This window comes from Pantherophis guttatus, chromosome 5 (assembly GCF_059756535.1).
Source record: "Pantherophis guttatus breed Tessera chromosome 5, ASM5975653v1, whole genome shotgun sequence".
Taxonomy (NCBI): domain Eukaryota; kingdom Metazoa; phylum Chordata; class Lepidosauria; order Squamata; family Colubridae; genus Pantherophis; species Pantherophis guttatus.
In genome coordinates this window covers 55,348,870-55,365,163 of record NC_142067.1, presented here as the reverse complement: position 1 = coordinate 55,365,163, position 16,294 = coordinate 55,348,870, and the positions used below count along the sequence as shown (strand labels likewise).

General features: G+C 43.1%; 1 protein-coding gene across 1 annotated transcript; it reads left to right on the top strand.

Annotated features, from left to right (window-relative positions):
- The first annotated feature begins 11,061 nt into the window (after positions 1 to 11,061).
- Positions 11,062 to 15,920, top strand: LOC148113384 (uncharacterized). Its single transcript, XM_087895163.1, has 5 exons — positions 11,062 to 11,549; positions 12,469 to 12,977; positions 13,899 to 14,036; positions 14,335 to 14,428; positions 15,252 to 15,920. Exons 1-5 carry the CDS (start codon positions 11,129 to 11,131, stop codon positions 15,497 to 15,499), a joined length of 1,410 nt encoding a protein of 469 aa, XP_087751289.1. The 5' UTR covers positions 11,062 to 11,128; the 3' UTR covers positions 15,500 to 15,920.
- The last annotated feature ends 374 nt before the right edge of the window (positions 15,921 to 16,294 follow it).

The window sequence follows — 16,294 nt, the reverse complement described above, 5'->3', positions numbered from 1 at the left end:
CCATCCCACTGTTTCATGAAGCTAATACAGCATCAGTTCTAGGCAAAGTCAATCAATTATATGGCAATGCAGCGATGTAAATCTTGTTGTAGCTGAAATTGTGATCTGTCTGTTCAACATCTGTAGCGATCAGCAGGAAAAGAGTAACCAAGTCCATTGTTGCATCATTTTCAGTAGTGTGGAGAACTCTTCTCAAAGCGGCTCTAGTGGCTGTAGGGTTCTATTAGCACTCACCACACATCTATTGGTATTTCCACTCTGGTTCCATATTGATGTTATCAGGCATTTTCTGTTCTGTTGCTATAGTTCCCAGTTTTGTGTCCACCAGGAGGAAAACAGGTTCTTTCTTCCAAACATGGGATATACAAACCTTCTCCCCTGGGGGTTTCATTTGCATAGAATATGGTGAGATACATGGCTTCCCTTGATGGAATGACCTGTGGTCGGACAGGACAAAAATCAGCTGATAAAAAAAACTTATAAAAAATAATAAATGCCATAACTGACTTGGGCTATTTCCAGCCTCTTCATATTAGTTCTTTCTTCTGCTCATGCCCAAGATGGTGCTCCAACGCTGAGTCTCGGCTTCTTGGGAGCGATGCCTCAGCTTGGGGGGGCTCAGGGGGGTCATTTCGAACATCTATGACCCCCCGCCCAGGCGAAGCAACATCTGAGGAGCCCGTTGGGAGCTTTGTCGGCTCCCCGGACCATCCCAGCGCTGAGGGGGATGACGTCAGGATGGCGGTGGGTGACGGCAGTCTGCGGCCTGCAGGGGACCGGCACCGGCGGCGGCGGTCACGGGTGGTCATGGCGGCGGCGGCAGTAGCTCCTGGACGACATCGGCGTTGTGAGGCCCCTACGGAGGTTCCCCACGCCCCTGGATGCCTCGAGGTGGATCTTTGGAGGCAGGGGGCAGCTGGGGACGTCCGTGGGGGGGCCGATGGCGACGATGGCGGTGGGGACTGCGGAGGCCACGGCGGTGGTCGTGACGGGGGCGCCTAAGGTTGGGGCGGCTCCCAAGGGCCTACAGACTTCCAAACAGACGGCCTAGGACTTTTCAGCAGTGGTTTTAGATCTGATTTTGGGGTGACTGGAGAGTATACGACCCTTGAGGGAAGGTTTACCTCCAGGGAGACCCAGAGACCCCCCCCCAGGGTGAGCTGGATGGGGGGGACGAAATAGGGGAGCTTCACCCACCAGAATGGAAGGTTGAGGGTTATTGGGGCCGGAAAATGACTACAAACTTATGCGGTTTGAATTCCCCCCCTCCTCCTTCCTTCGGACTGAGTTTTGGCCTATTGGCCTATTACGATCATAGCTTCCCATCCATCTTGGCCTGCTGAACTACTCCTAATTTTTCCCCACTTCCATCTGGCCTGTCTGGATTCCCTACCATGTAGAACTTCTTTGACGAACATTTACGAACTTAAACCTCCTTTGAGCTGGATATTGGATTCCCTGATGCTGCTAATCCCAGGAGGGATACTGGTTCTATGGATATGAGGCCTGAGGAGGCGGAATATGGCTATCCTCACCCTTGAGCTTTCTATCAAAGTCTCCATGGATTGGCCTGGTGAGAGACGGCTGCCCTGGAAACTTTCGGGGTCGAATGATATGCACCTCCTTAGCCACTGTCGTGAGAGGACAGTGGAGCTTGGCAGCCTGACCATGGACTGGAATTTTCCCTACGCTTATAACATCAGCAGTCCCCCACCCTTGGACTGTTTCCCCTGATGGCTATATGTATTCAGTGTCGGAACTCCTTGTTCTGCGCGATTCTCCCCTCTCGCAGGTTTGGCCCCCCACATTATCGAGGGCCTATCTCGATGACGGACTTTGGAGTCCGGAGAGATGGCATGGAGCAAGGAAGAATTTATGGGGCTTTTTAGGGAAATTTTTAAAGATTTTAAGGGGTTCTGGGGGGGGGGTTGGAATTATTCTTTTAAAGATACTGGGAAGACAACTATGGCGGATGTGGGCGGAAATCCACCAGGGTCAGAGCCGTGCCCGGCACAGGGTAACGATCCGGGGGGCACTGGACGAGGGATTGGGAAAGGGATGGGGGACGATATCTATGAGGGCTGTACCATTGGCACGGTGAATGGGAGGGGCAGATATGGCGGGAGCAGGGGACCACATCAGGTGTTGGGGGCTCGCACTTGCTGTTTGAGAGCAATTGCTTGCCCCGGTCCCCAAGGCTCCGCTCGGATACTAGGTGGCTTAGATACTCAGGAGCTGGGCCTTCGGCTGATGCTGTGCAATGCCAGGTCCGTGGTCAATAAGGTCCCCCTCATTCACGATCTTATACAAGAGGGAGGAACGGACCTGGCGGGTATTACGGAGACCTGGTTGGGCCCGGAGGGTGGCGTCCCTCTGGTTGAAATGTGCCCACCAGGCTTCAGAGCATTCCATCAGCCGAGGGCCCAGGGGAGGGGCGGGGGGTGGCGGTTATTATTAACGAGGATCTGGGTCCGAGGGAGACCACTGTGCCTCAGAAAGCCGGATGTGAGTCCCTCCTTGTGAGGTGGGGCCGTGGGGTTCAGATGGGCTTGTTGCTTACGTACCTGGCTCCCTGCCGCGTGGCAACAGCCCTACCTGAGCTACTCGACATGATAGCCACGGTGGCAGTAGATACACCCAGGCTTTTAGTCATGGGTGATTTCAACTTGCCATCCATTGGTGAAACGTCTGAGGTGGCTCGGGAGTTCATGGCTTCCATGACGGCCATGGACCTGACCCAGTTAGTTCATGGCCCTACTCACAGGGGAGGTCACACTCTGGATTTGATTTTTGTCTCTGGCCAGTGGTTGAGTGGTCTTGTTATAGGGGATATAGACATGGAACCCTTGTCGTGGACTGACCACTCACTCCTTCGCCTAGATCTTCGAATCGCGACCCCTCGCTGCAGGGAGGCGGACCCAATTAGATGGGTCTGCCCCAGGCGCCTGATGGATCCTGATAGGTTCCAGACGGAGCTTGGGCCATTTCCTGAGTATCTAGCACATGACTCGGCCGAGGACCTGGTAGCCGCCTGGGATTGGGCGGCTGGTGGGGCCTTGGACCGAGTTGTGCCTTTGCGGCCTCTGACCCGATGCCGATCCCGTGCGGCTCCTTGGTTTACTGAGGAGCTGAGGGAAATGAAGCGCCAGAAAAGACGCCTGGAGAGCGGTTGGAGGGCCAGTCTCGCTGAATCTGATCGAACACTGGTAAGGTCGCATATTAAGGCCTACCTAGTGGCGATAAAGACGGCAAAGTCTAACTACTTTTCCGCCTCTATTGCGTCATCAGGGAATCGTCTGGACGCCCTGTTTAGGGTGACTCGCGCCCTGCTCCATCTGGGAGTGTGGGAGGATCCCTTAGAAGGCAGGGCGGAGGATTTCGGACAATAGCTGTATGACAAAATCGCTCAGATCCGGGGGGATCTGGACTCTGACTGGGTAGATCAGGGCAGGGTGACGAGGAACAGTCTTGAGAATGTTATCTGGGAGGAGTTTGATGCTGTGACTCCCGATGATGTGGACAGGATTTTGGGGAGACTTAGTGCGGCCACATGTTTACTGGACCCGTGTCCCTCCTGGTTGGTACTGGCTTCCCGGGAGGTTACACGAGGCTGGCTCCAGGGCGTCATTAATGCTTCGTTGAGTGAGGGTCACTTCCCCGCTGCCCTGAAAGAGGCGGTGGTGAGGCCTCTCCTCAAGAAGCCGTCCCTGGATCCAGCAATATTGGCCAACTATCGTCCTGTTTCCAACATTCGCTTCATTGCGAAGGTTGTTGAGAGTGTGGTCGCGCAACAGTTTCCGCAATTCCTGGAGGAAACATCGTATCTAGATCCGTTCCAGTCGGGTTTCAGGTCTGGGCACAGCACGGAAACAGCATTGGTCACGTTGGTGGATGATCTCTGGAGGGCTCGGGACAGGGGTTATTCCTCTGTTCTGGTCCTATTAGATCTCTCAGCAGCTTTTGATACCATCGACCATGGTATCATGCTGCACCGGCTGGAAGAGTTGGGGGTGGGAGGCACTGTGTTGCGGTGGTTCTCCTCCTTTCTCTCCGACCAGTCGCAGATTGTGTTGGCAGGGGGGCAGAGGTCGACCTCGAGGCCTCTCATCTGTGGAGTACCGCAAGGATCGGTCCTCTCGCCCCTTCTGTTCAACATTTATGTGAAGCCGCTGGGCGAGATCATCCGTGGCTTTGGGGTGAGATACCACCAGTACGCTGATGACACCCAGCTGTACATTTCCACCCCAGGCCACCCCAACGATGCCCTTGAAGTGATGTCCCAGTGCCTGGAGGCTGTGCGGATCTGGATGGGGAGGAACAGGCTCAGGCTCAACCCTTCCAAGACTGAGTGGCTGTGGCTCCCGGCATCCCGATATAGTCAGCTGACTCCATCGCTGACTATTGGGGGCGAGTCTTTGGCCCCCACTGAAAGGGCTCGCAATCTGGGAGTCCTCCTGGATAGGCAGCTGTCTTTGGAGGAACATCTAACGGCTGTTACCAGGGGACCTTTTATCAGGTTCGCCTGATTCGCCAGTTGCGGCCCTTTCTTGATCAGGATTCCTTGTGCACAGTCACTCACGCCCTCGTCACCTCTCGCCTTGACTACTGCAACGCTCTCTACATGGGGCTCCCCTTGAAGAGCACCCGGAGGCTCCAGCTGGTCCAGAATGCAGCAGCGCGGGTAGTGATGGGAGCAACATGGCGCTCCCATGTAACACCGCTCCTGCGCGAGCTGCACTGGCTCCCGGTGGTCTTCCGGGTGCGCTTCAAGGTGTTGGTTATCACCTTTAAAGCGCTCCATGGCGTAGGGCCTAGCTATCTCCGAGACCGCCTGCTGATACCGACGACCTCCCATCGACCCGTGCGCTCCCACAGGGAGGGCCTCCTCAGGGTGCCATCAGCCAAACAATGTAGGCTGGTGGCCCCCAGGGGGAGGGCCTTCTCTGTGGGGGCTCCCACCCTCTGGAATCAGTTGCCCCCGGAGATAAGAAGAATCCATGACCTCAATGCCTTCCGTCGTTCCCTGAAAACCTATCTTTTTCAGCAAGCCAGGTTGGCTTAGAAGAAATTTTTAAATTCTTTTAATTAGTTTGTGATTCTTAACTTTCGGGCCAAAATTTATACATATTTTTAAATGTTTTAATATTTGTATTCTATGTTTTTTATCTTGGCTGTACACCGCCCTGAGTCCTCAGGGAGAAGGGCGGTATATAAATTGGAAATTAAATTAAATTAAATTAAATTAAATTAGTGTTAGAAGTAGGATATATTTGATCGTAGATATTAGATCGTTTAGAACTAAGCGATGTTAGATAGTTAATGTTAGCATTAGAACTAAATGATGATAGATTATTATTAAAATTAGGCAATATTAGATAGTAGATATGAGTTAGGATTAGAACTAAGCAATATTAGATAGTAGATATTAATATTAGAACTAGGATATATTAGATAATAGATATTAGTATTAGAGCAAGGATATATTAGATAATAGATTTTAGATAGTATGAGAACTAGGAGATATTAGTAATTTCTGTCATTAATATTGAAATAAGCAGCACATAAAGCTCTATATTGTGAACTTTCTGAACATTTTTATAAACAATGAACTCTGGTAATTGACATAACGACTAGAAGTATTCAGTGCAGAAACACCTTCTAAACGTGCCCATAAAAATCTAGGGCCATGAGATTCCAAATAACAATGAAAGACCCAGAGGAGACTTCACTTGGTAGCATCCTAATGGCATTAACAATAGTACGGGCAGAGAATGCAAGCAATGGAGAAATAAGGAGAAGGGCAATGGCAATTGAACAACCTCAAACTAGGCAAGTACCATGTATGAGGTAGCACTGTATAAGCAGCAGGCCCAAACGTCTAAAATTAACCATCCTTCGGAGCTGTTCTGTTTGGTTTTTTTTTAATGCAGCAGAGATGTTAAAAGTCCAATGTCAATATGCATGTCCAACAAAAATGATCATTATGTGGGGGGACTTGCGATATACACAAGAAGTATAGATCTTCCTGAGTCATCCTAGTGACTAAGAAATAAGATGCATCTAGAAAAAAACTCCCAGCCAAAAACCATGCCCTCCATAGGCAGAAATGTGCCCAAACTTACAACAAGGTTTGAGGGCATTTGAATAAAACAAAAATTAGCCTTCAAAGTCAATAGGTGACTTTGGTGTAATATTGGATGTCTAATTGACCCTATTCCATGCTATTCCTCTGTGCTATGGAGCAAGAAATCCTTTTCTAGAAAGAAACTAAATAGAAGGTCAATTATCCCATAAGTTACTACCCTCCCAATCTGCGACACCCAGTCTTCCGCAAGTATTCCCTGGAGATTCACTTGATGGGGTTTCTCTAAGGTGTAGCTTACTTATAGGTCCATTTTAAATACATGGAACATTGACAATAAATACACGTAAGCAATGAAATCATACATACAGATACTGAAATGTCCACTATCCCACTTTTTCATGAAGCTAATACAGCATCAGTCCTAGGCAAAGTCAATCAATTATATGGCAATGCAGCAATGTAAATCTTGTTGTAGCTAAAATTGTGATCTGTCTGTTCAACATCTGTAGCGATTAGCAGGAAAAGAGTAACCAAGTCCACTGTTGCATCATTTTCAGTAGTGTGGAGAACTCTTCCCAAAGCGGCTCTAGTGGCTGTAGGGTTCTATTAGCACTCACCACACATCTATTGGTATTTCCACTCTAGTTCCATATTGATGTTATCAGGCATTTTCTGTTCTGTTGCTATAGTTCCCAGTTTTGTGTCCACCAGGAGGAAAACAGGTTCTCTCTTCCAAACATGGGATATACAAACCTTCTCCCCTGGGGGTTTCATTTGCATAGAATATGGTGAGATACATAGCTTCCCTTGATGGAATGACCCGTGGTCGGACAGGACAAAAATCAGCTGATAAAAAAAACTTACAAAAAATAATAAATGCCATAACTGACTTGGGTTATTTCCAACCTCTTCATCTTTTAAATCACCTGTCATCAGCCTGTTGCCACAGGTGCCACAGAAGTCCCAGGTACAGTGAGTTCAAGCCACAACTCACCAGAACCTGAAGTGTCCAACTTCCTTTTGCCACGATTCCACATATTTGTCAGTATATAGGGATTCACGAATTGGAATAGACATGGTAACAGGTCAGCCAATGGGGACTGCTAAGTGACCCAGACGGCTCAGAGCCTGGGCATGGCTTAGGTCACTGATCTGTATATATATATATGAGTGCCTCCGTATAATATAGCTTTTGTGATTATTGATTCTGTACTTCTGCATACTGAGTTCTGGTTCTGGTTTCTGCTGTATGGTATTGTATAGAAAGAAGTTTCTTATATAATTGAATCCTGCTGAATTGTTTACTGGTGTGCTAGCTGGATTGCTGCAAATTCAAACAGGTTATGGGCCCAGAGCAACCAGACACAGTAAGACTGAACTGCAATTAAGCCGAAGGACTGCCTGTGTTAAAAAAGTAAAAAGAACAAGGCAGAGAAAGCTTGCAGGATGGCTGTTGAATTCAAGGAGAGCTCTCTGCCTCAACTGGGCCAGAAGAAATATATCATTTGGGCTTCAAAAATGGAATGCTTCCTGAAGGCTGAGGAGCTCTGGGATATTGTTGGTAAATCACACATTCACATCCCTGAATCTCAGAAGGTACTGTTGGTGTTAAATAGTCTTGATGGAACATGGGACCTTGTTTCAGCTGTTTTTGAGTGCAAAGCAGAACAGGACTTCAGAATGGAAACTCTTACAGCCTGTTTGATTTCAGAAGAAAACAAACAGCATTTTATAAAAAGCCATGAGGAGAAATTCCTGAGGTGGGGGCCCAAGGAGCAGAGAGAGAGCAGCAACAGACAGCATGTCTGTAGAGACATGTCTGCAGAGACCAGAGTAACAGAAGAGACCAGATTACAGTCCAGCAAAGATTTTCTATCAAGAAAGCAACAGTACAGCGGTGTCTCATCTGTGATGATAAGACTCATTTGAAGAAAGACTGTTTACAAAGAAAAGATACAACAGATGGGCAGGCTGCTGTTGCAAAAGTTAGATATTGTAATAGCAGAGACAAATAGTTAATAGATTGAGGATTAGTCAAACAATGGTTAATAATTCTAAATTGTTTTTCAGAAGGGATCCAGCTGGAGGAGATGCAGTAGCCTTGGCGAATGGCCAGAAGGCTAAAGTCATTGGAAAAGGCAGTGTGGTGATTCAATGTCTGAAGGAAAAGTTGAGCAACATATTATATGTGCCTGAAATGGAGCATAATTTACTGAGTGTCTCTAGTCTAGACCAAAAAGGGTTTGAGACCACATTTGTAAATGGGAAGTGTCTCCTAAAGAGAAATGAGAATGGATGTGCACAGGGCATAAAGCAGGATAATTTATGTGTTGCAGGGAGAAAAGGTTCAATGCGCCCAAACATTTGGAAATGTAGCACAACATGAGTCATGTGTTCATCTCTTGCCAGCTTCAGAGTTTTGCAAAAGACGCAACAGTTTGGAGAAAGGTTGAACTTAAAAGGGTGTAGTCATCAAAGTCCAAGGCATTCCCAGTAAGGAAGAGTAGCACAAGGCAGACAACAAAAGTTCTAGAGCTGGTACATGCAGAGTTGGAGGGGCCAATGCAAGCCAGTTTGGGAGGAGCAAAGTATGTGCTGGTCATTGTAGATGACTATGGCAGATTTTGTTTCTGCTATTTATTAAAGAGTAAAATACAGGTGCTACAGAAATTTAAGCAATGGGTAAGCTTCGTAGAAAGAAGGTATAAATAACAGGTATTTCAGCTGCAAACTGAAAGAGGTTCAGAATGCATGTCAACAAGTTTTCAACAATGGTTGGGACAGTTAGGAATAAAACACAGTCATAGAAATCTGTACCCAGCAGCTGAGAATGGTGTGATTGAGAGACAGAATGGTGTGTTACACACAATGAAGGACTCACTGCTGGAGGATTATGGTCTGAGGAGGTCATATTGGGGAGAAGCCATGTTGACCGATAATTATTTAATCAATTGGCTGTGGAGTTCCTCAATTAATGATATTCCATATGCTGTTCTATACGGGAGAAAGCCATCTCTGGCACACTTAAGGGTTTTTGGAAGCAATGCATGGGTGCATATTCCAAGAGCAATCAGGAGAAAAGGTCAGCCAAAGGCTAGAAAGCTCAGGTTTACAGGCTATGAGCCTGGCTCAAAGAGCTATTGATTTAGCGATGGGAGCAAAAGAATAGTCATTTCCAGGTCTGCTAGCATTGCAGAGCAAAATTGGAAAAGAATTGATGCAAGTTTTTGGAATGATCCACTTAGTGACGGTAACTCACTTAGTGATAGTGTAAGTGTTCAGGGAGGAGAAACTAAAAGAGAGCAAGAAAAGGAGTCAGGAGAAGATGATGACTCGGATATGAAGCAAGAGCGGGTTGAAACACAAGAGCAGTCAATGCCACGCAGGTCAGAGTGATGGAACCACCTGACACCTGTTCTGCTAATGAAATTTGGGCGAGGACAAAAGTGAAGCCTGTGATCAAGACATATCTCCATCTGAAATAGGGAGCTTGTTATATCTGTCACAGTGGTCCAGACCCGACATAGCTTGTGCAGTAAGCATCTTAAGTCACTTTACTGCTGCTCCAATGCAATTGCACTGCATGGGTATAAAAAGAGTTCTCAGGTATTTGAAGGGAACTGTGAACTTGGGTCTTCAAATACAGGTCTCTGAAGAATTGTAACTACAATGGTAGATTGAAAGTGATTATGCCAATAATGTAAAAACCATAAAATCTAATTCTGGGATTGTGGCATTGTTTGGAGGCACTTTAATTGGTCGGAAGTCCAGAAAACAAATAACTCTAGCCATATCTATGGTAGAGGCAGAATTTATTGCTCTGTCACTTTGCCAGATTAAAAGTTCTGAAAAACGTGAAAAATTCTTTTTTTTTATCGTAGATTGCCCAATTAAGTGTTCCTTTAACATATATTTGACTATTCTTTCTATCCTGTATAAATTTATACCTTTCATAAATTTACCCCAGAACAAATTTCATTGTATTGGGTGGAACCTACACTAACATAAGCATGCATATCTTTACATGCTTTGTTTTGGCTTGCCTGATAGGACAGATATTTCCCAGCACAAAATATAATATTTCTAAAATCCTCTAAAAATTGTGGGTTTACTTCTGTTTGTTTTTTTATTAAATCAGGGAAAAGGAGCTCGTCCTCTTTCACAGCCCCAGATTGAGGAGTGTTTTGCTCAGTAGAAAAACATAATTTATGGAATGAGGAGTGTGAAGGAAACTGGAGATGATGGAATGATGAAAACACCTCCCTAACATCTGCCATTTTACCTTTTCCTTCCATTCAACTTTGCCCTACAAGTCCCATGATGCTCAGAGACGAAGTTCTCTAGTTGCCATAGTAGCAAAGATCTAAACAGCCACCTCTTTGCCAACGAAGCCCAAGAACCGGTAACGGAATAAACGGACCTCGGGTAGAAGCCTCTGTCTGGGCATCGTGGGGAGGAAGTTTAAACCCTGGGTGCTTGGCGGGAGTTTCGACTTCTGTTCTCTGGACAGTCGAGGAGTGCTTGGTTCGGGTTGTGGGTAAGCAAAGATAGCAACAATTAAGGGGAAGCAAAAACAGGTGGAAGATAAAGGTCTGGTGGAAGAGCTCCTCTAAGGGACCCGGAAAATGAAGCAGCTACTTTTCCCTTCCAAGTTGAATTGTGTTGCCAACTTCCATTATGTACTGTTTTTATAGTTCATTTCTCATCAATGGTAACTGAGCTCTAACTGCACAATCTCTGCCTCATTTAGTTTTCTTCCCCTTTCTCCAGGGCTCTGGAGGCATTGCATTCTGTGAATGAGAATGCTAAGAAAGTAGCATATTAATTAATCAACACATCAGTTCTTCGAGAAGTGAATAATATAATGCTAGGAACCAAAATTGTGGTGATCTTTTTGGTACAGAATCAGAGCAAACAACTTTTAAATGTATTGGATGAAGGCTTAAGTAAATGTTTACATCATACATTGTTTCTTTTTCTGACTACAGTGCCATTTCCTTTGGGAAATAAAGTATAATTGATAGACTTCCTGCCATTGGTGGAATGATGGCTTCTGATCATACAGCCCTTCATCATATTGTCCAAGAGGATAAAATGTCTCGGCAATGCAGAAAAAGAGGAAGCTCAAACGATTCTCCAGGTAGGCTTAGTAAGAGCACCAACAGTCAAGACAGTAGCTGTAGCAAACATTCCAGCAAGTCTGGAAGTGCTCAGTTTACCTACTCTAATGACTTTCATGATAATGCTTCAACAACAGCTGTCAATGGCAGCAAGAACAGCATTTGTTCAGAAGAGAACATCTGTGGAACGTCTCTGAACTACTATCACGAAGATTTTCACTCGGATGCCTCTGAAACCTCCATAAGTGAAGAGAGTGGCAGCTACATCATCCCATTGCCCGAAACACCAAAAACTAATGAGCGGAATTTACCAGAAAAGAAAAAGAAAAAGGTCCATACAAAAGGTAAGAAGGCAGTTGCTCACTTTGAACACTACTGCATTCGCTGTGGTTGGCAGATTTCAGCCAAACTAATGGCAGCTAAGCCTTTCCTAAAAATGAAGCAGTTGTCCTATAACTCCGCTTTTTCTTAGCTACCCTGACACTTCTATACTCTAGAGACTATACTATCATTTTGGAAACCATTTGAATGTTGATAAAATGTTTAAATTGTATGCAGTTGATTAATATATTAATGTACTGCTTTCCACACCCTGTCCGTAATTCCTCTATCGAGGTAATGGGGCTTGTAGCGATGGATGTAGTTCACCAGTTATCATGGTCATACAGATGTCGGTGTCACATGGTTTCAATAAATAAGCCAAGGGCCAGGGAATAGGTTCCAGTATTAACAAAAAAAAAAAAAAGAAAAGAAAAGAAAAGAAAAGAAAAGAAAAGAAAAAGTTGGCAAATTTTAATGGTCACACTTCCATTCTTTTCAGTTTATTACATTCATTATTTTATCATTATTTGGATATGGTATGTACGCATGCATATGTATATCTATCCATCTGTCTGTCTAGGCAGTTTGGTATAGTAGTTAGGGTGCTGGCTAGCAATCCTGCTTTAGGCATGTCTGGCTGAGGAATACTAGGAGCTGAAGTCAATGCATCTTAAAGCTCTCTAAATACTGTCTTAGCATATTATGTGAGTATAGCAGTTATGTCTTACGGAAGCTAATATCATGAGAGTTCAGGTATGATTTTTCACAATAGGTCAATCAACCAATAGTTGTAACAGAGATTGTCTCAAGATATTACATAACAGGAAGTGAATCTATGCCGTGAATACATACTTGAGCATTTGGCTCTGAAGCTTATGTAAAATGATCTGATTCTTACTTTGCTCAATCTTATATGCCATCTTGATACTTCTTTTAATGCAGGAGGTAAAATGTTGCCTAAAAAGAAACCTCAGCAAAAGAGCTCATATATTACTGACCATACCATCAATGCCCAGGAGAAAAATAACATGACTTGCCGTCTCTTGTCAGCAAGAGACCATCAAATTAAAGAACTGAAAAACCAAGTGGCTGTTTTGCAGAATAGATTGGAGACCTTTATTACGGAAAATAAAATGTTGAAGCATCTTCAGTCTCAACAGTTAAAAGCAATTACAAAATATGAAAATGCTGAAATTAAGCTGCCTGATCTTTTGGCCACGCAGGCCAATGAAGTGCAGACTCTGAGAGTACTTCTCAGGAAATCTCAGGAAGAAGAGCGCAGGGCTTCCCAGAAGCTAAGAAACGTTGAGGCACAACTCTTAAAAACCACGGATGCCTTGCGGGCACTACAGAAACTTTGTATAGACAAAAAACTTGAAGAGAGAGAAGAACTTCAGCACAAATTAAGATCACTTACCCAAAAACTGGAAGCTAGGGATAAGAAAACTCAGGTAACATGCAACATACATTGCTTAGAACTGCATAGCATCGCTCTGTGAGCAGAATGGGATATTTTTTAAATCAATCAATGAAATTAAAATCTCTAGATATAAAAAAGACATTATTGGAAAAGAGGAATGTAGGAAAACCAGGAGAAGATTAGAGTTAGACAGGTGGAATTATGTATTAAAAGTGGTATGGGCAAGCTAGCTAAGCTAATTACTTATGAATCTTATTTTCACCACACGATCAGAGATGAATGTTGAAAAACACTACCTGGATGTTTTGAGTGGATGTGGTGCAAAACTTCTTGCTCTTCACACTTCCTTCCATTTTTGCATATTTGGCTCAGTTGTATAGAAAATTGAGATTTTGGAAAGAATGACTCTTGCTTTAACTAATCAGATGAAAAAGTCCATCTCTGATGACATGAGCCTAGCCAGCACATTTAAACCTGTATATTAGCTAAACCTACCTTACTTGGCATCATACCAAGGCAAAAATGAAGCAAATTATGGTTTTATTATTATTGAAATGAACAAAATGTTAGTCTTGTCTCCTCCTCCTCCACCATCTCCCCTCCCTTACAGTATAGCTTGTAATGTTGGTATATTAAATAAATAATACTCTTTTGCTAAGTATTGCAATATATAAAATCTGATGTTCTTTTATTCTATTTCTCGACCATACTGACCTTGATTTAAGGATTGGAGAAGGCTATTTCTTCCACCAATAAAAAGAAATTAAAAGTATATATTGTAACTGGATCTCTATTTCTTTTCTCCTTAATCTGCATAACAGATTGTGAGCATCATCATCTTTCTGGAAACATTTGATAAAATTTCAGTTGCCTTCCTCTAATTTCTAATTCAATATTGTATGATTGCAAATCTTGAATAATCTTATTGATGGTTTATTTCTAATGTGTTTAGGATTTGGAAAAGCAGCTGTCATTGAATACTGCTTCTTTTAGACACCAGTTAGCAGTTGAGAAAAAGAAGACTATTGAAGCTCGGTCGATGACAGCAAATTTGCACGTAGAAATCGAGTCGCTGAAGCTCAAACTTAAGGTATTTAAATGCTTAAATCATATTTTTCTTACCACAGAAGGAATCCAAGATGCTATTCACTAAATGCTGATTTGACATAAGCCTATTTTTTTCTGTGGGTTTTTCTTTCAGCCTCTAACTATATAAACTGTAGATTGGATAAATGTATTAATGTACGTTAGGCCTTTTGCACACTAACATTTCTAGGAACAGATAGTACTTGAAAAGTGTCTCCTAACTAAACATATGATCTCTGAAGAACATACATTAATACAATAAACTATATTATCAACATAAATTTAATAATGCATTTCTTTAGGAAAGAGAAAGAGAACTAAGCATTACAAATATTTATGCACACCGGATGCGCAAAGGTCAGCCAGAGAAAGCCGATCCATGTTCTTCTCCAAAAGGTAGAACAGAGTTTGTTTCATACTATAATAATAAAAATATAATTCATTGACGTCAAAAAATATTTCAAATCCTTGCTCTATTTTCTCTTTTAAAAATGGCAATACTACATTTTGTGAACTCTTTAATTAGTAGTCATTAGTGCTGATTAAACAGGATCATTTTCATCCTTCTCTCTAGATGGGAGAGATAAGGGGAGAAGAGTTGAATTAGTGAGGAGAGTGTATTTCTAACCTCTTCCTTCAACTCTGAATTTATGAATGAAATACAGGAGTGATTTATCATTGCCTTGTCCCGTGTAGTATGAAATAATCCCCTTGCATTTGCCACTGAAGGGGTTATCTAACATCTTCCTATCATGCTGTTCCTATCCAATATACACAATCCTCAAATTATGACTGTAATGGAGCTCAGAATTTTCATCATAAGTTGTGATGGTAGTAAATCAAGGCACCCACATGATCAACCTGATTTTAAAACTTTTTTTGTGCTGTTTATTAAACGAATGTCTCAATTGTAAAGCAAATGATTATTAAGATTAAAAAGATCTTTAAGGAAACATTGTGGTTGTTAAGCAAGGCAATGAATTTTATGGCCATTTTTGCCAGAAACTGGCTTAAAAGGCTAGTTACAAGCAACAAAACACAGCAATTCGCCATAAAGAGGGTCATGTGACAGTGGCGGGGGGGGGAACGGGACAGCATCAGAACTCTGGAACTGGGTTATAAATACTTTGGGACGAATATCGTAACTCTGAATGCAATGCAACTGTTGGCTTTGTGAAGAATATGTGAGAAAATTTACATCAGGGTTATCCTTCAACAGGTCCCTTAATCAACCCCAAAATAACATGCAGCAGAAGACCAAGGAACAGGCAACAGGGTGAAATAACCAACTGTATAGAAGATTCTGTCACCAATTATGAGCCCTCATTTGCCAGATTTCCAAAGGAAAGACAAAAAGACACTTCTTCAACTCCCGGTGAAGAAAACAGTCACAAGATACCACCTGGGAAAAAAAGGCTTCGTTTGGAAAAATTGTTTGGGCCAAACTGCATTTTAAATACCAAATGATGGCTTGCATTATTTGATTCCAGTCAAGCTCATAGAACTAATAGATATCAGATAGTATTAGGACTAGGACATATTAGGTAGTCGATATTAGTGTTAGAAGTAGGATATATTTGATCGTAGATATTAGATCGTTTAGAACTAAGTGATGTTAGATAGTTAATGTTAGCATTAGAACTAAATGATGTTAGATTACTATTAAAATTAGGCAATATTAGATAGTAGATATGAGTTAGTATTAGAACTAAGCAATATTAAATAGTAGATATTAATATTAGAACTAGGATATATTAGATAATAGATATTAGTATTAGAGCTAGGATATATTAGATAATAGATTTTGGATGGTATGAGAACTAGGAGATATTAGTAATTTCTGTCGTTATTATTGAAATAAGCAGCACATAAAACTCTATTTTGTGAACTTTCTGAACATTTTTATAAACAATGAACTCTGGTAATTGACATAACGACTAGAAGTATTCAGTGCAGAAACACCTTCTAAACGTGCCCATAAAAATCTAGGGCCATGAGATTCCAAATAACAATTAAAGACCCAGAGGAGACTTCACTTGGTAGCATCCTAATGGCATTAACAATAGTACGGGCAGAGAATGCAAGCAATGGAGAAATAAGGAGAAGGGCAATGGCAATTGAACAACCTCAAACTAGGCAAGTACCATGTATGAGGTAGCACTGTATAAGCAGCAGGCCCAAACGTCCAAAATTAACCATCCTTCGGAGCTGTTCTGTTTGGTTTTTTTTTAATGCAGCAGAGATGTTAAAAGTCCAATGTCA